The 26,918-nt window shown below is 42.9% G+C and overlaps 1 protein-coding gene across 8 annotated transcripts in view; it reads right to left on the minus strand.

Annotated features, from left to right (window-relative positions):
• Positions 1-26,918, minus strand: part of RGS6 (regulator of G protein signaling 6) — a 288,794-nt gene that overhangs the window by 43,203 nt on the left and 218,673 nt on the right. For all 8 annotated transcript variants that reach the window (XM_065839141.2, XM_071809267.1, XM_071809268.1 and 5 more), the window contains 8 exons: positions 24,189-24,253; positions 21,128-21,204; positions 17,979-18,060; positions 17,379-17,453; positions 15,552-15,650; positions 14,398-14,459; positions 10,017-10,127; positions 6,549-6,674 (listed from right to left, as the gene is read on the minus strand). In XM_065839141.2, coding sequence (XP_065695213.1) covers positions 6,549-6,674; positions 10,017-10,127; positions 14,398-14,459; positions 15,552-15,650; positions 17,379-17,453; positions 17,979-18,060; positions 21,128-21,204; positions 24,189-24,253 — 697 coding nt within the window. The remainder of the gene's footprint in view (positions 1-6,548; positions 6,675-10,016; positions 10,128-14,397; positions 14,460-15,551; positions 15,651-17,378; positions 17,454-17,978; positions 18,061-21,127; positions 21,205-24,188; positions 24,254-26,918) is intronic.

Below are 26,918 nucleotides of genomic sequence, written 5' to 3' on the forward strand. Positions count from 1 at the left end.
GAATTCATGCCCAAGGCTGGATGTCCTCTTCAAGGCAAAGGGGAGTTTTGTCTTGGTAAAAATTTCAAAGCTATTCACTATAGTTGATATCCGAAAATGGAGGAACATCAAAGAGGGGCATCTGGCCCCACAGACTCAACTCCAAGGCAAATTCTTTGCCACAAGGAATCATCCTGAAGCCAACGCACAAGCAGGGCTTCCTATGCAATATACACATCATTTACAAGAGAGACACAGGTATTTCTGCCCAGGATAAGAGCAGGCACATGCTGGTTGTGCTGGAATTTTTGCTTAATTATAGAGTGCAAATGCACTCCCTGAGTCAGTCCAACAATTTCTGAAGTGCATGCCCAGCCCCACACTCACAAGGAGCCAGGAGAAGATCCCACATTGCATCCTTCCTCCCTCTGAAGGGAAAGATCTCCAGCAGACACCTCTTGCACAGGGCAGGGGAGGAGGGAGATGTCCTCATGTGTCCTCTCCACAGAGTAGGACTGGCACGGGGACTGTCTGTGCCAAGGGAATAGCAGCATCGATCACAGGTTCTTTGCCCTTTTTAAAACAGCATGTACAATCTGGAGAAGGCTGATAATATGGTGTCCTAAACTGCTGTCAGAGGCATAAACCATTCCAGCCTCATTCAGCATGTAATTAAGCTGCTGTCACTTGCAGGAGATATCCCATAATGGTGCTTTATCCTACACAGTCCCCTCAAGGCACAAAGCTCCTGGGCCTCAGCATGCCTGCTCTGCGTCCCCACAGGGCACCGGGGAGGTGTTTGGTCACTGTGGGGGTGGTCAGTCACTGTGGGCTGCTGTTTGCAGATGCCCCTCTTGGTGAAAAGACTGCCAGGGAAGTACAGGGGGTTGCTTCTGAGGTGTGTTGCAAAACAGAAATGAATTTTAAAACCTGATCAAGAGGCAAAATATGCATGAGTGCAGAGACTAAGAGACTGGCAACATAAGGACAGTGTTGTATGCCCAACTTGGGAGAGGACATGATATCCCTGGCTTTACAGTGAAATCACTGAGTGACTGAGTTTGAAACACGAGCACACTCCTCTCTTCTTGACTGAGCAGCTCCACGTAAGTACCTCCCATCTCACATCTCTCCCCATTCACAATCTTGTTCTCACTTCCTTTTCTCAAAGAGGAAAAAATATCATTTTAACATCACCGTTTGGAGGGGAAATTAATGAAGGTAATAGGTATAAATGAACCTGCAGTTCAGACAAGAGAAATGTTCACATTTTTGGGCCCTTAACAGCCAGATCCTCGGTACGGCAAGCTTGGTGCGGCTGAGGCCAGCAGCAATGTGTCCTCCGTGAGGTCGGGGACAGATGCCTGCGGTGAGGCGAAGAGGATGGCAGAGCGCTGGTCCTTCGCTAGCGCAGCATTCCCCAGATGACCTCAGTGCCGGTGCAAGCGGGGACAAGCCCGCTGCCCAGCTGGCCGCCTCCTCCCCGTCCTTCCTCCTCTCCCAAGCCGTGCTCCCCGCATTCAAACTGTGAGCCCCCCTTTTCTGCTGCCCTGCAGGGTTTTTTTTGGCGCAGAAAACGCCTCTCCGCAGTTCGGCAGCACCCGGTGCGCTCCGGGCCGCTCTCCGGCGGGTCGGCAGCGGCGGGCAGGGCCCAGGCCGCCGGTTTCCTGGGGCGGCAGCGGGCAGGGAGGCGACGCCGCCGCCACCGCGCCGGGCCGGCGCGCGCTGCCCGAACACCGCGCCGGCAGCGCGCGGCCAGGCGAGGCGCGGGGCTGCGGCGCCCCCTGCTGGCCAGGAGGGGGCCGGCCCCGGGGGGACCCCCAGGCACTGCCCCGGGTGCGGGACTTCCCGTCTAAAAGCTTTTTAGTTAAAATCAAGGCGCTTGGGTGGGTTTTACTTAATACATGTAATACATCTGCTCTCCTCGACGCCTGAACTTTTCACTTCCTGGTGAAAACGAAAAAAAAAAAAAGGCAACAAGTTTCAGCCATTGGGATCATACAGGATCTAAACACTTTGTGCAGGCAAAATTCTTCTTTGGATAACTTGATTTTCAACATATGTTCACAATACCGCACAGAATGCCTGCATGCATGCACTGCAAGCTGCACAGTGCATTCCTACAAAGCGTCATGTGTTCCCTATTTAGGTCTATAAACAAGTGTGCAGTGTCCCTTTGGGTACAACTCCCATGTCCCATATTCCCACTTAGTTGTTTCTCTTTCCAGTTGACACTCTTTGAAGTTGGGGAAAAAAAAAAAAATCAATCCACCGGTTAGATTAACATCTCAGCAATCTCAAGATGTCTCAGGAGATTTCCAAGTCATAAAAAATGTATAACAACTCTCTGTTGGCCTTTTTTTTTTTTTTTTTAATTGAAGCGTGGCATTTTGTCTGTTGTATTTTGGGTACTTGAAAAATCAACAGTTAAAACAAATTGTAGATGAAACATAGCAACATAGAGGAAAAAGAAAGGAGAGCAAGAAAAAGAGTTAACATAGAAACAGACAGAAAAATACCCGACTGGCTTTCCTGCTTTCACATAAATAATGGACAGTCAGTAAATAAATAAGATACAGGGCTCAGATGAGCCCAGGAGACTGGTGGACATGATCCTGCAAGTTTATTAGAACACAGAAACACAGCTGGAAGAAGACCCAAGAGGTCACTGAGTCTAGTCTGCTGCTGTCTCTGGCAGTGCCTCACTCGAGACCCCCATCGGGACCAATTTTTCTCAGCTAGGAAGATATGGAAATACCCAACCACAATCAGCCCTGTGATTTGGGACCTGCACCACCGGGTATAGGAGCAGAATTTGGTCCCCTTGCTATACCACTGAATTACATTCATTTCAAGGTATTCTCAAGTGCACACTTCATGAAATCTTATCTAGCACTACCAGGAATTCCTAGGTTTTCCAGCAGTCACTTTCTCATATCTGCCTTGAGGACAACACAGGGCCTGCAGGACTCCTGCCAGTGTTAATGAAGATCCTACTGCCATTCCCAAAACAGAATACATCCCCACTGCAACAGTTCCCAGATCTCTGGATAGTTACTGGGAGGAGAGTTCTTGAAAGATAACTGCAAATGTAATTTTTCTAGCAAGGTGCTAGATATTGTGCCCTCATAAAGTTCCCTACAGATTCCCAAGGTTTGGGTGGGATGCATCTCACTTAACTGTAGATGCCTACTGTGCAGACAGTGTCATTTGAATCAGTCTCTCCAGGCTTATAGAGGGCAGAGAGAGACACTTGCAGTGTAATTTAGGTGCTTTTACTTTTGTTTCCACTTAAAGCTGAAACAAATCCTTACTGGGTGGTTCACTGAGTCCCCTTCAGCTTCTCTTCTCTCACTCTAAAGGGAGCCTGGATGATACAGAACAAAGCATGTGCTTCCAGCGTTTTGCTTACATGTTTAAGCACCCAGCAGCTACTTTTCCTTTCTGCCACACATTCCTAATGAGAATTCAGGAGCTTGCTCTGCCCCACCTGAATCCTAGAGAGCCAATTCTGCTGTCTAGCGCCACTGCTAACAATCCATCCTATTCTGGTTTTCTTCATTAATATTTCTGCCTTTGCATCCTGTTGTTATTTAAAGCTTTAAGCAGGCTTGCTAATACTGATCCAGTATTAGTTAATAATGTTACCACATAAGCCAACACCATTATAATGATGCCATAGGAATGATAGCAATGTTCCCATATTAACTGATAATGAGACCAGTATCTTCTAAAAAGGATGTGGGATTTAACCTCTCCATCCCAGCCCACTGACTTGCAGCCTCCCTTCGCCACAAGCCATCTCAAAACCAAAGAGAACGCACATCAGCAGGAGGAGCCGCTCTCACTGACCGAGGCAGGTACATGCTTGTCTTCGCATAATTAAACTTTCTCCATTTTTTTGAGTAGGATGAACACGGGGGACACTTGCTAGTCATAAAATCTGGTGGATTTCATTAGCACAACCCCAGACATATTTCACAAAACCCATTTGACGAGTATTTCAATACAGCATATTAATTTTGCACTTCATCACTACAATTTAATTGCTGTACTTACTGTACAGAAGTGCAGTAAGCATATACAAGCTCAGTACCTGTTCAGCAATAACATTTCAAGCTCATTTATGTAATTTAGTAACACTCCCTTGTTTATCTTACCAGTTAACTTTCAGGTTTTTAAAAATAACAAACATAAAAGTGCATTGGTTTTTCACTGTCTTGCTGCTGGCATGCTTTCTGTATTTCTCCTCAAGCAAATCTGACAAATACAATGGTCAGTTCCAATGTCGTTTAAAGTCACTTTCTGGGGAATTTCCCTTTCAGATCTCACCAGCTAGCAGACTGCAATAAAGTGGCAATTATTCACCTGCTTTACTAGTGTATCTGATTTTCTAAGCGAAAAAAATCAACAAAACAAACTTAAAGGTTGTGCAATCAGATTCTTCACTGGCATAAGCCAAGAACATCATCAAACCTGCTCACTACCAGCAAAGGCACAAAACCTGACAGACTGCATGTGCAGTTGACAGCAGATTTCCTCATCCCAGCAGCAGGCAGGGATCTGCCAGTGACATTGCGAGCTCTCTGGCCGTTTCTGCCGACAATCACCAGGCCTATTGGAACAGGGCTGCTCCCAAAAGCAAGCAGGTGAACTGGTCCCTATGCCCATCCATGTGCTGAGACATGACAACGAAGCCTCTGCAGTGTAATTCAGACTTCTTAAAAAAAGTGGATTTTACTGGTTACCATCATACCTAGGGCTGTCAAATTACATTACCAATGGATTCTTCTGTGTCCCCAGGACTAACAAGGGGAAGGAGCAGTTGCAGATATTCATGGAGCACCTCTGACCTGCCGCACCTCAGTTAAGGGGCAAGGTTAAGGATCTCACACACGAGAGTACAAGAGCACAGACTGGCACCCCGACACCAACTCAAACCCTCGCCCTCAGCCCAGGCTGGCGGTTGCAGCCTGCCCTGCTGCCAACCACCACCTCTCTGCCTCTGCACAAATCGGTGAATGTGGCAGTAAATTTGGTTGTTTGTCATGTGCAGGTGAGAATCTGAACCACAGCCTCAACCACTGAGTATCAAGCTCTATCTGTTCAGGCTGCCTCTCCAGCTGGCACAAGCCCTTTCCTGTTTCCTTTGGACTTTGCAGCACTAAGCAGTGAAGATAGCATTTAAATGCCTGCAAACCTGAATGCTAATTCCAATATTTGTCCCAACCCTGTTGCAAGTGTAATCCTGGGAACCCCAATTTATCAGAGCTCACTGTAGTATACTTGCTTCTGCGGTTACAGGACCTGTTCTGGTTTGGCTGCATCTGCAGGATACAACAACACACTAGCTCTTCCAAGGACCTCACCCTGTACACAGCAGGAGAGCTGCTTCCCCTGAAATGAACTTCAGGGTTAGGGTTGGAACTAGAGTTAAGATTAAAGACAAGGACGATAAAACCTGTGGCTATATCATGATTAATCCTAGGACAAGGAGAGGACTCAGATTCTTGCTATGTAGGCGGGGCTGTGGGTTTAGTTTAGGGTCTGTGGGGGATATCTATCCAGACCTCTCTGTCAGTGTGAGGAGATACTTGGTATCAATAAGGGAAAATGGCTTAATACATTAGTTCTGGGGTATGTAGGGATGAGTAACGAATCATAAGGTGTTAACTTTAGCACTTAGTTTTGCAGCTGGAAGAGTTGAAGAGACACACATACTCTTTGAAGGATTGCTACCCCAGAACGAAGCATGCTGTTGGCACTTCCAATGTCTTGTCATCGATTCTGCAATGGGACTGGACCTCGGAGCAACGTGCTAGGCCCAGAGATCAGGTTTAGAACAGTGTTACCGAGAAGGCCAGAAGTGCTGGATCTTCTAGGAAAGATTTTGTCTTTATCTAGCTTTGGTTCACCAAAAAATGGCAACTTATTACTGCTGCCTATTCCTGCTGTAGTTGAAATAACAGAATTGGGCCCAATAGATTTATAGACTCTCAGTCTGATGTAGGATCAGGTGTGTGTCTACGTAATGCTTCACAATAGAAGTTTTGTCTTCTCCCCAACATAAAAATCCAGGTACTCAGAATCCCTCCACAGAGATAGTGCTATTAAGTTAAGAGCCAAGCTCTCAAATAGTTAGGAGGTATCACAATTAAAAGCAGTTGTCGCAAACCCAATTTGGCGAGTGCCAGTACTGCAACATTTTTTAGACATGTGACCACCGTACTGTTCCCCTCACATGACCTCTGCCACAAATACACATGTAAATCCTATATATTGTCAGGAGGGTTAATAGCCATACACTGTGCCTCATTACATTATTACAACTTGGCAAACCTTTGCATAGGATACCTGACAAGACTGGTTTTGCTAAACACTGTTCTGAGATTACTTACATAGTTCTAGTACCGATATCCATAGCAGTGCTATGAGCCAAATTCTGCCATTCTCAACTTTATTCAAATGGGTGTTTTTAGCAGTCCAAGGCAGACCAAGCATTGCATTTCATCTGTGCAAGAGAACAGCATTAGCCCCACTCATTTAGTTCAAGTTAAAAAAAAAATCACCTGAGGTTTTCTGAGCTGAATTCTGATTCCAGGAAACGAAGGAACTGGTCTCGTCCTACTGGGTCCTTCAGCACCTCATCCATGGAGAAACCCCATCTTTTCACACGCTGCTGACTAGGCTCTTTGCTGTTTGGAGACAAAAAGGGAAAAAAACAGATGGAATGTGCATTTCTGCCTGCTGTCCCAGCAGCTGCCACTGTTTCTGCTAAGCAGCAAAGGGAGGAAGATTATCAGATGAGGAGATGGTGTTTTTTCCCCTCGAGATTTTGCAGAAATACAAGTTAGCAAAAAGCATACACAAAGAAGCTACAAAGACCAGGGTCATTGTTAAAGCCAGCATACTATCTGGATGCTACATACACAGGAAAATAAGAGAGACAGTGAACAATATGATTTTCAGAGTAATTTCTGGTGGTTTCATGTAAAGAACAACAAACCATACTTGAATGATTATTCATTATGCACTTCTTATATGTCTCCTCAAATGTACCTTGGGAATTGCTTGTATGTCAAGGCAGAAATTTGCCAACAGTGTTCCCTGGGCCACTGGTGAGCTCCAGAGCATCTCCTCGTGTCCCACACCGTGCTGGCTGGTCACTTGGAACTGGCTTCAGATTTTCACATTTGCATCAAAAAAGCAGTTTCACTATGAAGCAGTGCAGACAAGATTTCTAAAAATGATTACTGGTTCGTGGCCTTTTATTTTTCAATGCCTCTGATTTTTTGATGCGTAAGTCTTGGAAGACTAAAAAGCATCTCCTCTTCCCCTCCATGTTAATCAGACTCTTATTTTGTGTCTCAGCTGGGACACCGACATGCAAAGGCACCCAAAATCACTAACAACTTTTCTGCTAAATTGTTTCTTAATACAACTGCACTTCCGTATGCTGTTGTTTGAATTGCCAGACATGTTGCAGAGATGCCTATGGGGAGAAGCAGTGCCTGGGAATCACAACGGGGATCCTACAAGACAGTCCGCATCAGAGCGTAATCTGGGCTCACAAACTGTTTGAAAGGTTCTGGTGTGATGGCGTCATACTACGAGACAATCATTAAAATACAGCTCAGCTGCTCACATTTGTGACAGTAGAGCCATTGTTAACAGTACATATCTATTAAACTACATGTCTTGTCATGTCCACCGTGACTTCTAATCCTAGAGCCTTAGGGGACAGTGGCGATCTGTGCTGAAGACAAATAAGCCAAAGGGGTAAATAAAATGCCCACTTTGCTTTCCTCTTGGTGTAAAGACTAAGCAAAAGTGATGGGCATATCCTACCTCGAAGCAGAGAGTGCTCAGGACGGCTCCTCCTGTGCTCACTCAAGAGCCAGCAGTGCTGTGGACAGGGATGCAGACATCAGCCTACATGTAAGCCAGCCCAGGCGCAGGGACATGAGAGCCACACATGTGCAGAGCTGTGCACACATGGGGACATGTGAGCCATGTGTGTCAGAGCTATGCACACATGGGGACACAAGAGCCATGTGTGTCAGAGCTATGCACACATGGGGACACAAGAGCCATGTGTGTCAGAGCTATGCACGAGCTTGGCTGGGGAAATTTCCTGCTGAACCAAGAGATCTGCAGCTGCTCTTCTTGCCGCTGCGCAACATTCTAGCATTAACAAAAATGCCAAAGCACTGGCTAAAATGGAAGGCTCTCCATAGCACTTCCCAAGTGCCATGACACATGAACTGCAGTGGCACAGGGCTGTCCATACTCAGCAGGTGGCCCCACCATTAGAAGTGAGAGGCTCTTTGTCTTCCTGAGCAAGGGCTCTGCTCTCCTAACTGAGGAAACAGATTTGCAGGCAACGCAAGGGCTACTGCAGCTCTCAGGGATCATTTAATTATTAATGCAAGTTGCAACCAGATGCAGATGCAGTGAGTTCTCTTACGATAGAGAATAAAATGGAAATACAGAGCTGTTTGTTCTTCCATCTCCCAGCAACACAACTTTTTCATCATCAGGAGAATCACCTTCCTTGACTCTGAAATCACAGTAGAAGCCAAGCATCTATTTTAAATTCCTACAAAGGACATGACATCAAGTCAATCATATTCTTCACGGACACAGGCATTTTTTTCTGAGATTTGCAGCTACCTCAACAGATGCAGGAATAATGGGTGCCTGGATCGCCTTGTGGGTGGGGGTCCCTCCAGAGAAGTATTTTTCTGCAGCTGTATCTGGTTCTAGCCCTGCTAGGGAGGACTGAAAAAATGACAGAAACTGGCTAAAAAGGAAATCCAAAATATTGAAATTATGTGAAGAGAGGTAGAGATTAGGGAAATAATGGGTTTCTGTGACTACCAGAGAAACAGATGAATACATCTTTCACATCCCAGACCACATGGGTTTCAAACAGGGAAATAACCTGCCCTTTTCCTGGAACACTGATTCACTATGAGTTGACTTTTTTACCCTGGTAGCATCTTAAACTTTACATTATTATTCAAGAACAGACAGGATGAGGTTCAGCATTCATTTTCAAAGATTTGCTAAAGGGAACTCCCAGTTCAGATTTGGTGCCCAACAGCAGAGGCTAAACATCAGGAGAAGCTGCCGAGTCCTTGTAGTAGTTGGCCACAGGATGTGAGTAGCGAAGGTGATACGTGGCATGGTGATTTCATTTAAATCTGCTGCGACAGCTGCTAGGCACAGAGGCATACAGGACAATTCTAGCCCTACTGCAAGGGCTGTGGGGAGCCTGCAATAGCAAGAGATGTAGACACTGGCCGGATTTCCCTTGCACCAGCATCACGTGAGCAAAAGACGATCTAAATTGCAGTGCTGTGCTTGGTTTTTTTTGAGAAAATCTCTGAGGTGCAAGGCACTGAAGGTCCTACAAGAATTCATTCTTCTTTTCATGTATTAGACACCGTAACAGACACAAGTCAGCCTGTTCACCAGCAGGTGAGGCCCAAACTCAGCTGGTCAATCATTCTGACCTGGCAAGTGTCACATGACACGTGTGAACTAGACTCCTCTGACTCCTGTGCCAAATCCACTTCTGTGCAGTGGGAATGGTCACTGCCCTATAGCCCATCCTGTTCTGCCTGCAGCATCTTTCCTGGGATCCTGCGACAGGGGCAGGGCTGGAGCCCTGCAGCTGGGGAGCACCCAAAAGCAGGCTCTCAAGGGTCAAAGGAGATGTGCTGAAACAAGTATTTCTTCGCAGTATCCTAAATCTGTGGACTCTTAGACTTGAGTCTGTGCATGTCCTTGACAGGCAAGAGAACACCCATTAACTGACTTACAGAGTACCACACCCCACGTTGTATGGAAATGGAAGGTCTGAATAATTCACAGAAGTGATAAAGCATGAGCTCCTCTTTAAACCTTAGCTATGTACTTGTATCATGTAAAGTTACAGACATACAACTTCCTAAACAAACAGGGCCATGGGAAGAACACACAAACAGAACGGCAAGACAACTCTAACATTACTTAAAACTACCAATTCTTACCTCATTTCAATGTCCCACAATGCTGCATCGTCACTTATCCAGGGATTGGAAGGCTCAGCAGGAGTTATAAAGGGGTCATATTCCACATACTGCTCTGTGTAGGCTATTAAACTGACAGATATAAAGAAGAAAAAAAAAAAGAAGAAAGAAAAAAAGAATCAGGGTCTGAATGATCAGTCATATGTCAGAGGTACAGGTTTGGGTTTTTTTTTCCTTTCTTTTTTTTCTTTATTTTGTGTGCTTTTTATTTTGGTAGGGATCAGTCAGTTTCCCAGCAACCACAGGAGTCCCTTTTCCCACGGACGGTACATGCCAAGATTTCTCTGCAAACACCCACCAGCTCACTGCAGTATTTTCCTCAAGTTTGTCTCTGTTGAGATGTCCAGAAATAAAGCCGATGGGGCAACGACTACACTGCTATGGTGGGATTTCCCACAGAGAGCCATAGGATGACTATGAAATGCGCACCATCCTTTTCATTTGTTGCATGTTGCCATTGCCTCTTGCCCTCTTCGTTTTTGTAGACTTTTGCATCACTTAACTCTATGCATTATGAGTAACTCATCTAAACACGGTCATGTGCTGTAGCTAAGAATATACTTAAATCTTTGGAGAATCACAGCCCTGAGCATCAAAGCTTCAAGCTATAGATCATTGTTTTGCTACACTGGTATTTCATTTAGTCTAATGGCACTATTGTAAAATACTCCAACAGTAGTTTACAGCAATTATAATCTATATATGTGTTGGAAAAACACCTGGCATTTATACTGGTTTGTTTCATGATGAGTCAGATAAGACATATAGCCTCTAATCCTCACTAGGATGAGATTCAAAGAGCTTCCTGGGAAAAGGACTGTGTCTGCTTGCATAAGTGATTCAGGAATCCCACTGGGGTTGGGGCTACTGGGGCATTTTTACAAAAGAAAGACAGCTTATATAAAATAAATCAAAAGAAATTTGTCCTACTATACATTGGAAATACTCTAAGGCACTTTTTAATCTTTTGCCTAGCTCTACCAAGTAATTAACTAAGTTAATTGAGTCTCATCATACTGAAAAACTAATCTACTTGCACTCTGATTGTCCATTCTAAACTTTACCTCTGGTCTTCCACACCTCAAAAAGGCAGGTGAATGAAAAGACCCCGTAAAACAAAGGGTCACAAAAGGCAGAAAGTTTCCCTGACCTGCTCTACAGTAATTATTTCTTTTTGTTTGTTCTAGCTCTTATCATGAGGCATTAAAATCATACACTTTTGTAACCACAGCAGGTTCCCACTGCCCCTCAGGGCACTCAGGGCTGTCTCATCTCATTTCATTAATTACATTTCATGACTGCTGTGGGTCAAGGGTTGGAGGAGGGAGCAGCGTCCAATTTCAGAGACCAGCAGCAATCCCTGAGACATCAATGAGAGAGAGTTGGTTAAAAAAACCCCACCAATAAAAAGGATCAATCAGGCGATATCTGCTGTGAAACCTGGATTGCTCCTAATAAACTAATAAGAAGACATCAGGGGTGATGCCTTTTTTTTTAGGGAAAAATCCAAACTAAATGAAATAAGGGGGAATTGCTAAGCACATTTTGCTGATTCAGTATAATGACAGCAGTGCAATAATTGTCTCATTTTCTAAAGGAGGCTACAAGGGAAAGCATTTCCCTCTTAAGGGAAAGCATTTCTGTCAAAATGCAAACTTGGACTTTCAGCCTTTCAGGTGATGCACTGTAATGATGGTAGAAGAGATGGTGGAAGAGTTCACCATGCAGAGTTTGCCTTAGAAGTCTGACTGTCTTGCAAGGAGGGGGCCCAGCTGAGCCTCCACAGTATCTTGAGGAGACGAGAGGATAGCAAAGATTTCTGACAGATTTTCATCTAGGGAGCTGAGATCGGTCCCGGTAGGAAGATGCTCTGGCTTTTCCCAGTCATTTCTGTATTGCGATTGTACCAACACTGTGACACAGTTAGGAAAAACAGTAGGTAAAATATACTGATAGTTTTGCTCATTAGTGTTCAAATCTCATTGCCAAATCCCAAATCTGTCAGTGTGCAAGTCCCAAGTGGGGAAAAAGGATGTGGAAGAAATGAGAAGTAAACTATTTCCAAGGTGCCTCCACTGGCCGAGGGATGCCTGCTCCCACAGTTGCTGCCGATCTGCCCCAGGAAGGGAAACAAGGAAGAGGGGGAAGTGAATCTTTAATAGTGGGCATTTATTTCATGGTGGTTGGGGATAATCTTTTGAGAGCCTTTCCATTCCTCTTCTGCAGGACAAGGGCTATATATGGGATAGCATGCATTAATGGAAGATGTATGTGATTGGTCTATCACTATTCAAATAATTTATATTCTGTTCCTATGAGAGATTAGACAGCAGCTTGTTTCCCTCACTGCTCCCTGCCTTATTTCCTCTTCGTGACTTCTCTCATCCTGTCTGGAAGCGCCTTTGCACTGCACTGGAAAAATGGCAGGTGGTGCCGCTGTCAGGCTTGGCTGTCGAAAGGAGCGTGCCAAGAAGGCATCTCCTGCACCCCCATCTGCCATGCTGTCACTTAAACTAGTCCTGAAAGCAGGGCCCAGCCTGAAGACGGACTAGCTAACAGGGGCACCTCCTTACGTAGCAGATTTGTTCCTGGCGTGTGCATTCTGTGTTCTGCATTGGGTTTTCAGGCTGAACAGGTTTTTATTTCAGGCAATAGTTCAACTCAGGTCACCCACATTCATTCCTCCTCAGCTGCCCCCACCCCTGCCAAGCCTCTCTGGTTCCCTCCCACCTGCTCCATGATGCTCCACATCCAGCCTGCGCTTCCCACCAATGCCCCCACCAAGCCCTGGGACAATGCTGCCACCCAAAGTCATCACATAACCAAACACTTCTTCACAAGATATGAAGTAACGCAAACCATGATTTTCATTCTTTATGATTTCAAAGTGAAAATTCCAAAACGAAACTTTGAAAACAGGAGAAAAGAGCTTTAAAGAACTTTCTGACGGTTCTCATTTTATTTACTTTTCCCCTGGTCATAAATTTGTACAGGTTTTGATAGTAGCACTTTCTTATCTGGTTTGGGACCAATCAAAAAAAAAAAAAAGCTAAAAGCCCTTATAAACCAGGAAAAATTTCTGTCTAGTTTTACTGAAAACTAATAGGGTTGTTTGTGGCATTGTCAAAGTTACATTTATTATGTCAGTAGCTCCTTATGAAATTGAACAACACGTGTATTATGAGGACAGAATTTGATGTTCACAAATGAATGAGTTTTACTGAATCTACCTTATCGAATAAATACCTACCTAGAAAAAAATCAAGCAAAACAGACCTGCTTGCTTGTAAATTACCAGCCTGGAAATTATTACTGTCTCAGTATATTAAGGGCATTGTAAGTAAATTCAGTACGAAATGACAGGTTTTGGTAAAGCACAAATGAATCCTCTTAATAAAAGAAGAAACAGAAAGCCCAAAACATAAATATGAATGCACTAATATATAGTGTATGCAGGATTTTAGGGAGCCTCTGAATATTTTCTTTTTAATTGGAAAAATTTTCATTTTAATTGTTGAACTTAATAAGACATTAGGAACTTACTTTTGGGCTCTCGCCATTTAATTTGCCCAGTTTAGTACACACATGCTAATTACAGGTGCAGGCACTGCAAAGCACATTTCTCATAGGGTAATCTGTTTTACTTCTCAAGGCATGAGCCCTTATCGTGTCCCTCATGTTCAATACAGTTTTGCTCTAAAAGCAAAGTTACTGAAGCACATGCTGCTCTCTACCATTCTGCAAGTCAAACTGTGACTTGATGTGCCTCTACGAGAAATCCATCTGTAAAATCACTGCCTTGAGTAGTCCAGGTACAATCCCAGTACTTCCCATAGGGGTTCGTATATTTGAGTGGGAGCAGAAACAGGCCTTACAACCCCAGTACAAACACAGACAGGAACACCACATGCAACAAGACACAAACACAGCTCCTGCCCCTGAGCTGTGCCAGACTAACAAGAGACGAGCTCTTAGAGTTCACCCACAAAAGAAAAAAGGGCATTTGCAAATTGAAACAGGAATGACTTGTCTGTAAGTAAACCCTAGGGTTGTTAAAGGGTGAGAAACAAAAGTACCGCAAGGTTTCTTTATTTTATGAATAATATTTCTTTTGCTTTTACAGTACACCTTCAATTTTCACCTACTTTTTCTCTGTGGCAGAAGAGTGAGTGCAGAAGTGTCAGTGGTCAGTGGACGGGCAGCACGGCCGGTCAAGGAGGCGAAAGGATTGCTGCACAGAAAGGGGACCAGCCTTTGTGTGTTCCTGCCCACTCTCTGATTCTGGAGATGCCCAAGTGGAGATGAGGAAAGAATGCAAAATCATGTAAATGGGGACACTCACCTTTCTGCTACTTTGGACATCTTTAAACAATGTCTCTCTATCTGCATGTTCAGAAAATTTATCTGAGGAGAGAGATGACAAGGACATTAACAACCCAGGAGCTCTACAGCATTAATCGATCATACCCCAACACACTATTGATTTCTCTTTCCAAAAAGCTTGCAAATAACTCAGAAGGAAATGGGACCCTTCCCTAGGTATTAGAAGAAGCTTATTAACTGCTTCCAACAGGAGTCTCCATTTCCTATGGCAAAGCCCCAGAGGAAGCTTCAGAAGACATAATTAAAAGTAGGAAAGGCATACATTTGGGGCCAAGGTTCCCAGACTCCTCAGTGTGCAATGTGATCCCCTTACTATGTCACACTCTTCCATTTCTCTAACTGACCAGCATCACAAGACCAATAACCATTTTACAGCACATTGGCACTCTGCTATGAACTAGTTCTTCACAGGACTCTGCAGCCAACATTTCCTATGATGGAAAAAGCTCAAGAAATTTAGTGTTCAGGTTTGGTTCAGAAGGCCACCCTAAAAATGCCTGCCTAAGAAACATGTTTAAAGCTGCCTTTACTAAAATGCTGACTTAGCAATCCCTGCCTGCACTTCAGTGAGTGCTGCTTGTTGCAGGAAAGTAATTTTGAGGGAGAGCTTCCTGAGCATGAGTTGGCTGGTCATTCCTTGGAGTGATTGTGCAAATAACTTTTTTCCCAGTTCCCTAAAAGCTATGACTGTGAAGTCTAACAGTCATGCACCAAACAATGCCCTTCCTCACCACCCATCCCCAGCCTGTGCTCCAGTATGCTGGATTCTTCCCCAACCTTTGTCACTGTCCACTTTCCAGATATCCTCAGTGATCTGGAAATTAATCTGTCTATTGGCCCACAAAGAGAGTAACGCTAGATTCAAAGGTCAGTATTACCCATAACACGTATCATCATACAACTGTACTGCTCAATCAAGATATATATCTTTAAAAACCTACTACTTCACATAAAACATATGTGGATCAAGGACAGGTGGCAGTAACGCATACAATTGATTTTGCTGATATCTCCATAACTTTATATGGTTTTTTTTACGTTTTTGGGTTTTTTTTGGGGTTTTTTTGGCAGATAACCGTTCTCAGAAGAGTTTCTGTGTAGCCATCTACTTACTTGTTTCCGGAAATCCTCTTTTGTAGCTTTGCGTACAGGTTGAGAGGGCATGTGTACAGGGCTTTGGGGCTGAGACTCCTCTGTAACCCCGTATACTGACTGCGAGGAATCAATAAATAGATAGAAGAGATTATGGCATTTTTCTCTGTTACTCAATGAGGAAAAGTGCAGTATAAAAACAGTAAGGTAACAAGCCAGCAATTTCCTACTGTTTATATCTACACAGGTCAATAATCATTTAGCCTGAAGCAAAATTTACAGATCAGACTGTGCTTGCAGGCACCTGAACTTGGAAAGTCTGTAGGCCCATTAAGAATAGGGTCTATTTTAAATGGTAAAATGCAGCTGAAAATTTTTAGGAGGTCTGAGGGCTGTGTGAGTCAACGTTTTTAGGATGAACACTGGGAATAGTGATTGTGGTGAACCAAGCAAAGAAAAGGTGAGAACCTAATCTATGCCATTTTCTTCCACTTGGTTTACTGCACTGCCTTGTAAAACTACACATTGAAGAGAGAGCTTAACCAGGTCAAGTTCAAAAAGAACCTCTCAAAAGGAAAATCTGCAAATTGACTTGTAGCCATTCATTTTCAGGACTGAGACCTGCACTGAAAGCAATATCAGTTACCCTTTCATTTAGTACTTTTGCTTTTTATTTAACATTTGTAAGAGACACATGAATGGCTCTGCTGCAATTTAACTTCCAATGGAAGTTCAGGAGTCTGGTGTCACCTCCAAAACTAATATATACACAGAAAAGCTAAAACTTGGCTGTAAGTCAAAGGCATCCAAGTTGCTAATGATCCAGTCTTTGAAATTATTAAGGTGAGCAAACAGTTTTGTAAAATCTGTGCCCAAATAATTTCTGAAAATGGGACCTGTGCTGGTTTAGTTGAAAACGAGGTAATTTTCCATGCAGTTAGAATCTTTCCTTCTAAGTAGCTAACATAGTTTTTAATTTTGGATTTAGTATAAGATAATGTGATAACAACCATGTTTCCCATGCTTTGCCTGAGAAAAGCCACTTCTTTCTTTCCAGTGGCTTTCCTACCACTAGCGTCATGCTTGGTATATAACTGCAGCTGGCTTTTCTGGCTGGGGAGTTCAGGTTTTCCGACCGGTTTGGCTGGTTCCACCCCAGTTCAGTTCCACTGGAATTTGGCCTTCTGCTATTCTCCTGTTTTGCACCTGGCCTTCGGGCCTTTCTGCCTTTTGCCTTTTTTCCTCTCTCGCTGGGATCGGCTGTTTGGGACCTGGGTGCTCTCCTTTCTAGGACTGGCTGTTTAGCACAAATGGAATTAATGAGAAACTTTATTGAGTATCACTTATATTTTATTATTAGTAGTATACTATTAATGTTGTCTTATTAAACTGTTCTTATCTCAACCTATGAGTTAATCTCTTTCCTTTTGATTCTTTCCCCTGTCCCACGTGGGGGATGGAGGGGTGTGAGTGAGCAGCTGCCATGGTCCTACAGTCTTGTTGCTGGCTGGAGTTAAAACACAACAGGACCTACATATGTTTGTCAATTGCTTTTAATTTTATGGGAGTGCAGAACCAGTAGACAACTGGAACATAGAGCTCCTTAATGCCTTTCTCAGCTATACTAGTCACTCAGCATGTACTGCCCTGCTGGTAAAATAGGAATAGTAAATTCACAGATTAGAACAAAACAGAACTGATATCAGCAAAACACTTTTTTTGGTTCCTGTTGGTAAATTGATACACTGTAGATGTCAAGCATGATTTGCATTAAACAAACAAACAAACAGACCAAAGCCAATCAACCAAAAACCCCAAACCAAAGCAAAACCAGAAGCTCAAACTGACCTTTTTCACCTTCTGTGGGTTTTTCATACGACGGCACTTTCTAATGTCCATTTCTGTGGTGTTCACACAGCCCGGCTGCAAAGAGATGGTAATTGTATTACTTCTTTCTCCACAATCCGTGCACTACTTTACCTTTCTAAAATATACAATTAGTTCTTGTCCAAAATTCTTTCCTGAAGTTTGTGTCCCACAAATTATGCTTGCTAAACAAGAGAGTGCATATACCCAAAGTTGGCATCTCAGCATCAGATCCACTTACTCAGAACTTTGGCATGAAATGGAAATCTCTCAGCTAAGTGGAGAGTTTGTTCTAGGAAGGATAAGCCAAAGTGGGTAAGCTGCTTTTGTTTTGTGTGCAGAATAAATAATCTTCAAAACTTCATGTTTATCATACATTTCCAAATCAATACTTCCATCTGTGCACAAATCTAGAATGTCTAAAAGAATCTTGTAGACACTTGACTTGTTTTGAACTGTGAGCAAAAACCATGTGGTGACTTTCATGGCAATGTCTTTGCACAATACATGGCACAATGTTTACCAGCATTAAAACTTTCCCATCAAAACCTGGAATGTCTCATCATTCAAAAAGAACTTTACCACAGGCCTGTGCACATCCCAGAATGCTCTTTCCTGGCTGTCCAAAATCTTTCTTTCTGTTTTATCCTTTTTCCTGTCAATTCTGAAAACAAAAGCATAAACATATGAGTCAACATCCAAGTAATGCTTTCTTCTCTGTTACAGTTCCTATCTGGGGTTTTAATCCCATGACAAAAAAATTCAGAAATCCACTTTTTTGTACAGAAATGTCACACTCCTGCTTGCAAGGCCATGTGCCATGAACAAAATATCACTGACGTTTGCTCCTAATATTTGTCAAAAGAGATTTTCCTATTAACGTAGAAAATTCATTTTAACATCTGCTTTTTCATCTGGTGAGGAAAACAGCCTTTCCTGATACTCTGTTCCCAGACCCTGACTTGGCAGGCTGGGCAAGTTCATGTTTGGCTTTGGCTCCGTCAGGACACCTACCAGGACCTCGTTATTCCAGGTGAAGCTCTCGGACGGTGCCAGATGGAGGTCCACATCAAGAGGTCCCTCTGCACCCCAGTGGCCCAGCAGCACCGCTGGCATTACCACAGATTGTGAAGAGGCAGCCATCCCAGGTGTTCTCAGCAGCAACATGGGCAGCACATGGGGCCGCACCTCTCAGGGCTCTGCCTGCCTGCCCTGATGTTGGCAGAGCAACCAGTGACAGCACAGGCGAGCGAGCTGAGCTTGCTGCGTGGCCTCATGCAAGCCAGAGCTCACGCAAGAGACGTGCAACTGGACCAGCACAACCGCAACTGGGCCAGCAGAACTGCAACACAAAAATTACAGCCCTGATGCAGCCAGTGAATCATCTCACTCAAAGCACTCATATCAAAGTCTGCCAGAGGTTGTTCAAAGCAACTGTTCCTCTGTCTCTTGGCCGCATTGAGCAACGTGCATCCAGTGCCTTGCTCCCGTGCTCAGCTCTACACATGAGCACAGCCAAGTCACCACTGGCTTGCAAGATCTTCCTGCAGTGATCCTGAATGAGGCACAGAAAAGGAAGAACTGCTTTTGCCTCCAGATCAGGACTGAAAAGCTGACAGTATCCCTGTGCTGGGTTCCCATGCTGCTGCTGCCCGTGAAAATCAAAGCAGTGAGGAAAAAACCATGTGCGAGCTGGGATTTCTGACCATCATGTTCTCCTGTCTCCTGTTTTTCTTTTGGTGGGGCAGTGGTCCTTGGCTAAGTCTGTGCTAGAAACATGCCAAGGGGATAGAAAACAGGGGACGGAAACTGAAGCTTCTGAACACTGCTCCTGCCAAAGAGTCTGAGTTCTCTAGAGTTTCATATCACTCTGAATATCACCCCTGTAAGGCTGAGATGAGAAACCAGCTCTGCACAGGTTCCGTCCCCACCACTGGACAACAGCGTCTGTGCTGAGGAGCAAGCAAACACAGACACACATGCCAACATCTCTTTTTTTTCTGAGAGAGCCCTTTGTGAAGTCTTCTGCCAAGCTCACACCACACAATGCACGTGAACTGAAGGGACTCTTTGGAGGCTCCAGGAATTCTTTTCACAGGTGCTTCATGCTGAACTCAGGTTCTCGGCTCAAATCCCCAAACTTACTGATAACTCAGTATTTCACATTTTAAACTGTAAACACACAACATAATGAGATGCTCTATGGCTGCAGTTTTTGAGTAATGCAGGTACAGCAAAGGAAATTCAGTGTGTAAGCAAAAAGGTGGAAGATGGAGCAGAACTTGGTAAACAGAAGGAATGTTTTCAGGTATTTTTGTTTGGTTTTCCTTTTCAGTTAATTCTGGGCTGTAAATTACATTATGAATCCCTGCCCTGTCCTGCTGGAAACCTGAAGACTGAACAACCACATGAACTGAGAACCAAGAAGCTGAAACTAGCCAGCAAAAAGATGATAGTGGCCAGTCCATGCTTATGTTTCAAAGAAGACATAATGGAGAAAGATTAATATGCAACAGTGATCATGTAAAGAATCTGATATTTACTGTTTTTTTCTTAGTTAATAATTGTATGCTATAGAGAGAATGCAGAATTTTGTTTTGACTAAAGGTTGTTTTAAGTAACTGAAAGTACAATTGCTATTGTAACTTTTAATTTTCTCTTCCAAACAGAGCACTGGTATTCTGGTCAGAAAAAAAATCCCTCAATTGCCTTGTAATTTAAAGGATAATCATTGTGTACTTAAATAATGCACAATTACAATGTTATTAAGCAAAGAATTAATCAAAATTCCAAAGGGTTAATCAAAGATAGAGAAATAAACCTCAGCCACACCGTCAAGAGATGATGTTCCTTAACTTCTTTGCATCTAATTCTGAAAGTGCAAATTCCCTCTAATGGTACAGAGTGTCAGTACTGGTGTTCTCAGATGCCAGCTTCACCAGCCTTTCCATTTTATGGTTGACAACTACATGCACGAAATGGACATGTAGGCTTTCAGGCAGTAGCTTTTAGACCCTAGTCTGCAAACTCTGGACCATACCCATTTTGCAGCAATAATGAAAACACAACAAAACACTAAAATGCTTCAAACTGTTTTCAGAAGGGAAGATGAGAAAAAAACTATAAAGTATGAGCAGAGGATAGGAAAAACCCAAATACTACATCTGAACAACCTTCATGTAAGTGTCATCCAATTCTCTGCACTAATTCAGTAGCACAAATCAGACTGCAGAGAGCAGAGGTACAACTGAGTCAACTAGAGATTGGTATAAATAAGAAAACGAAATCCAGTCTGCTATAAATGCCACCCTTGAAATTACTTTGAAGTGGCAGTATTTTTAAACTCAAAAATGCTTTACAAGCATAGAGTAACACAGACAGATGACAAAGTTCTGTTCTCTCCATTTATACAAAATAAAAATACTACACAAAAGTAGAAGCAGAATGGGCAAGTGAATTGCCCAAGCTCCCATGGTGAATCCAGTCTCAGGAGTTCCTGATCAACATTTCCAAATACAGATAACTTTCTTTCAAATAACATCTTTCAAATTCTGGCAGAAACCTTCAGGATTTGCTCTCTATAGTTTTTAGTTTGCTAGTGACTAAAATTCACCAACATCTTCTGATCTTAGTTGCAGTAAAGACTTTGACAGAGAAGTTTTATATGTACAGAATCTCTGTTCTTTACAGCTCTAAATACTGATGCAGTTCAGTGCTCCAGGATTACTCACTTCACTTGGGCCTCAGCTTGCATGAAGATGAATTCCCACTTTCTTGCAAATGCTCTCTGAAGTCTTGCTAAGTTTTCCTGACAAAAGATTAAAATAGTAAGAACAATTAATCCCTGTAATTACAGCAACTGCTTAAGACAATTAGCATGGTGGGTGTTTATTTTATTTCCTTTTTTTTTTTTTTTTTTGGAAAACTCAAGACACAGGAATCAGTGTTGGTTTCGGGTGTACTATCTTGCCGGCAAAGCAAGGCTGTAACACATCCTTTCAGCCTGCAGCCCCATAGTGGCAGCCAAGAGGGTCCAGTCAGTGATAAGTAATGGAGTGTGATGAAGACAGCCTGAGCTCTACTACGAAAATAATGATGGACTTGTTCCCAAAAGATAACACTGAGCAGCTCCGTGAAACTGACGACTTTCATTTCTGATAGCAGATGGCTGCCACCTGCACATTTCCCTCTCATCCCCACTTTCCCTTCCTCACCCCACTGCTCTCTTCAGGCTCTTGCTAAGGTGCAAAGCCAGAGCATCCCTCGCTTTGCTCAGTCCTGCTCACCACCATGAGCATCACACAGCTGCACAGCACCGAAGCCTGGGGATTGCCAGGATGATTCAGAAAAGGAAATAGCCTGTTTGTCTGAACAATGAACACAGCAAACTGCAAAGCCTGGGTCCAGATGCAGCCTCACACTACAGCTGAACTAAGAGCTCTGGCCCAGACCCATTGGGAAGAGTGTCGTGATCTGAATGTTTGGAGGTGGATGTGACTACACCACAGCTCAAGGTCAAACTCGGGACATGGCCAGAATTTCAGGCTCAAATGGCACCCTGAAGTCACATATCCACACCCATCCTGACAAGCAGGCCTACGAGACCATTAACCTGACACTCTTCTCCATTACAGCTGATTCAACTCTTGCAAATTAACATTGAAAATGAACACTATTAGTTCTACTGCTGTTCCTTTTATACCTATTCCCTTTATTTCAAGGAAGTGCTGAAGTGCGTGCATTTCAATGCTAGTAAAAATCTTCCTATTAATGACTTTAACTTCTCGTATAACACAAGGCATAAAGCCTGGCCCTGTTACCACCAAGTCCTTGTAAGAGTTTCAATACATATACATGGAGGAAAGCAATTAAGCAAATGATTTGCAGCTGTACTGAACTGTGATGATTCCCTTAACTGTGGCTACAAGGAAGAACTACTTGTAATTATCTGCAAAACCAACTTTTTTTTTTTTTAATTTTTTTTTTTAATTTTTGTTTTAAATTGTGTTCACATGTGCCCTCTGGAGTAAATAAGCTGAAGCCAATAAAACGTCACCAATTGAGGCATTATTTGAATCGTGCTTATATTTGGCCAATTATAAATAAAACTGAATGCAATTATGTAACTTAAGCATATCATCAAGACTCCCTGCCCTACCAGCACAAATGGAGATGGGGGGTTGTCTACAAAAGTTGCAAGCAGAACATAAAAATGAGAAGATGTCCCCTGAGATGCTTTGTAGAGATTCTCTTTGGAAACCCCAGGTAGGGGCTGATGCCCATGGAGAAGCATTCTCATACTACAACTCAAAAAATGTGTACTAAATGTACAGGGCAACCTCTCACTCCTGTAAGTCTGTTTCTCTCACTTGTGTTTAGCTTACATCTCCATTGTTGGATCTCCTTCAGCTCACATAATGACTAGGAAGAGCTGGTGCCATTCTTATCTGATTGTCTCTAATTAAGAGAGCAAAGTTTGAATGCAGAAGGAATCTCTAATTGTGCAATGCAATATTCACAAGAAAAATGAGAGACTGCCAAGATCTAATTATTTGCCATCACTGGAGCATTGCTACTCTCAGAAGACAATGATGTGCAAAACTACTTAGCCATAGCCTCACTGCATGTGTGTGGGAGCATGTGCACTGCTGAACAGCCTTTCGTTGCTTTATGATAGATCTTTAGAGTACTTACAGTTAATTGGTTGGCTGTGAGCAGTTTTAATGGTTTTAATAAGGAAATCCAGAATATGCAGAAAACTCAGCAAAAGGATGAATAAATGTACGCAGATTATTATATTCCTTCCTTTATGCCTGTACTTCAAGATCAGAACTCTTGGGAACTCTGGATGAATTTCCAGGGTAGACTAGGGAAGATGTATTTTTTGCATGCTCTCCACTGAAAGGACTAAATGGCATATATATCTATCCACATATGCACAAAAGTCCCAAAATGTAGATGGTAAGGAAGACGGAAAAAGTCCATTCTTGGAAAAAACCCTCTAAGATATATACAATATAAATGTTTTCATTGTAATAAACGTGGACACAGAAGTCCACCAGAACCAGTTTTATAAAGAAACCCTCCAATGAAAAACTCCATATCTGCAATTTAGCTGTTACACTGTTGAGTTAGTAAGACCAAAAAATAAAAAATCAATATGATAGAAAAAAAAGTTCATCTGGTGAGAGTGTTACACTGCTGGTGTTCACAGAAACTCACACCAGCCCTCCAGCCCTGCCCCTCTTGCCTCCCTCTTCCTACTCCTCTCCACCCAAACCCTGCACAATTTGAAGCCAAGGTTGAGGATATTTTTATGGATAATCATTTAATAACAGCAAACACACTCTGAATAAGCTTAAGTAAGAGCTTTTTACATGGTATTTTGAAAACAGTCCAAGTCTAATATATGAAAACTTTTGTAACTAGACGGTTCATCAGCAATTTAATTGCCCAATAATGGACCTGAAAATCCATCACTTCTGTGCGTTAATATCTGCTATATAAATGAGGAACTGTTAACTGGAAACAGGAAACCAATGTAAACTTCTGTGTAATTTGCCCCAGTCCTGGAGGTCTGGCTGTACAGCAGATGCTTGGAGATGTTGCAAAGCCAGAGACATTGCCCAGTTGTGTCCCTGATGTTGTCTCCAGATCAGCCTTCCCACAATTCTGACAACTAACAAAAGACACAGTAACGGATGACCCCAAAGCACAAAACGGCAACATTAAATTGGCAGGAAAAGATCTTCCCACACCCCCAGCATTAAACTCTAGCAGCAGTGTACCTACGGCTTCATAATCCGCCAGCTCCAGCCTAGCTTTGTTCTGCATGGTCCGTTTGCAAAGATAGATGGCTAAAGGGAGAAACAGAACAGAAAACAATTACTGACAGATTATTAGGACTAGATCATAAAAAAGAAAACAGTGGTCCATGCACTGTTCGTTCTCATCAGAAAGCAACATAAACCAAGAAATGAGAAGGCTGAATACCCAGCTGACATTACCCCCTTGGAGTCTCAGAGGCCTTTAACATCTGGGACATCTTGTTTAAAAGTGTGGAGAGTAGGTGCCAGGACCTAACAAGCTGTCTGAGAAAGGCACAACTACTTCTGGGGCTGGTAAAAGATTTAGCATTAGCAATCTGTTCCCCTCAGTACTTTGGGAATATGCCTGCCAAAGTGAGCAGTCCTGCACTTCTTTTCCCCTTTTGTAAAAAAAATTAAAAAACAAAAAAACAAAAAAACAAAAAAACCAGGATATTAAAATGAACCAGAAATATGGGCCACGTCTTAAAGGTATGATCTGAGCATTTTTTTCATATGCTCCATCCACGTATCCTACACATTTCAAATTGTCAGGAAAAGCCTTCTCACATTCCATCAGAGGCAGACACTGCAGAAACTGATGTGGTTTGGGATTCTGAGGGCCAAGACAAGCCCTGTGCGCGACACCAAACCAGCCCCAGGTTGCCTTCTCGGAAAGCCTCAGCTGGACTGTCAGCTCACCCCATTTCCATTACAGGCTTTAATACAAGGGCCCCAGCACACCCTGGGCATACAGTAAAGTACAAACAGCATAATAGAGGTTCAGTGCTCTCATACTGGGATGAACCTAGATGTGAATTTTCTACCTTCCTTGTGTTATGCCCTCCTCTCTCCTGCTGCAGGGCCAGGTGCTGAGTGTCTAACAGCCTACCAAACCAGGGCAGGGCAAAAGACAAAGCATAATCTACAGAAAACTGCAATAAATCTTTTCCAGAAAATTTCAGCTTTTCTTTGAAAACCATGAGGTTTTGGTTTCCTGATAAACAGAATTTCCTGACTCCTTCATGGACATTTTCCATTGGAAACTTATATTTAAAATATATTTTAAAATGGTACTACTTAATATAACTTAATTCTCTACTATTCTTATAATTCTAACATTCATACAATGAGCCAAAGTTATGCATGGTAACCAGAGCTTATCAGTTCATGTGTATTTATACATCTCAGGAGCAGTTTCATCTGTAAGCCATTTGCAACACCAAAGTGAGAATCAGTCATCTCACAGTACTTCTTCATACTAGGCAGTGACCTACCATTAGTATTAATGAGTTAGTTCCTGTCCTCTGAGTGGATCCAAGCAAATAAAAGAAGTATGAAGAGCTGCTGGGATTTCAGTTTGATTTGGGTCTACTGCTAGTTTGGGATTAATTCCTGGGAAGACTCCATCTGTACAGACCTCTGATATGCAAAGACTGATTACAAGCATATGTTAGAGATTTCTGGGACAGATGAAAATCTGTCACTACAGGGCTCAGAGCTAATGCGGTTGCAGCTTGTTCAGCTGTGGGTCAGCTCATATAAGGCTTTATTTTGAGGTGCATTGTTCCACTCAATGCCCCTGCAGCACAGTAATCCGACTGCAAAACCAGTTATTCATCAGATGCTAAAGGAAAAAACAGAACTTCCCTCTTCAGATTGCTATTCTGATACTTATGGAACACATATTTGGCACAGTTCAGACAGTCATATATGGTGACTGCAAAATCTGGAAATTGTTTTGCATATAATGAACAGCATCATGTTTTCTCCTAAGCAGTCCCCTCACTGGGATAAACACACAAGTCTGCGCTTGCTCCCCTGCAGATGGGGACTGCAAATGAACTATTACATGACAGACAACATAACTGGCTACTTCTCCGCCCCACCAAATGATTTCCAGAATCCATATCGATGAGTAATTATTGCCTGGGAAAGACAGAAAACCTGATTATTCAGGGGCGAGTTCTAAACTGATCTTACATTATAAGATATTTTAAAATAAGCCATTCCAGAAGCTCCTGTTTTACGAGCACACACATGGATTTACTTCTTCTTCCAATGCCACACTGGGATGCAACAATTGATTTTATCATTTAGCTGTGAAAGAAGTGCATTTCTGGAAGAGACAGCAATATTGCAAGCAGACAGCTAAAGATAACAACACTGACATATTTTCTTTATGTATTATCACTGTCTGCAGGCACTCACATGTTTAACGCACCATGTTGCAGTTTATTAGCTCATAAACCATGCTCAGCTGGTAATCTTAAAAAAATGGGAAAAATAAGTCTGATGTCATATATCAGAGAACTTTAACTATGGGTTGCCATCAGTTATATACTGGTTTGTTGATCAGACAGATGACTGCCAAGATGAGGTAACTTTTTATTGATCAACATATCAGATTCAGCTACAGATCAGAGTATGTTTTCCCACAAAAGCAATATTGGTATTATTTAAGATTCCCAAGGCGCAGTACTGTAATTGCCATAAATCCTGCTAAAAAGAACAGAGCTATAGAAGAATGAAGGTAAAACTCTGGCCCCACTGAGCTTGATGGCTACAGCTCTGTGGGCTTGCGACAACCCAGGATTTCACTTCATGTATTTGAGACGGGCACAAATCTGCCTCTGATGCTGCAGTCTGACAAGAAATTCTGCTGATGAAGGGTTTAGCAGGCCAACACTAATTGTTTTAAGGACATTTTTTTCCA

Source organism: Patagioenas fasciata, chromosome 5, assembly GCF_037038585.1.
Source record: "Patagioenas fasciata isolate bPatFas1 chromosome 5, bPatFas1.hap1, whole genome shotgun sequence".
In the NCBI taxonomy this organism is placed as follows: Eukaryota; Metazoa; Chordata; class Aves; order Columbiformes; family Columbidae; genus Patagioenas; species Patagioenas fasciata.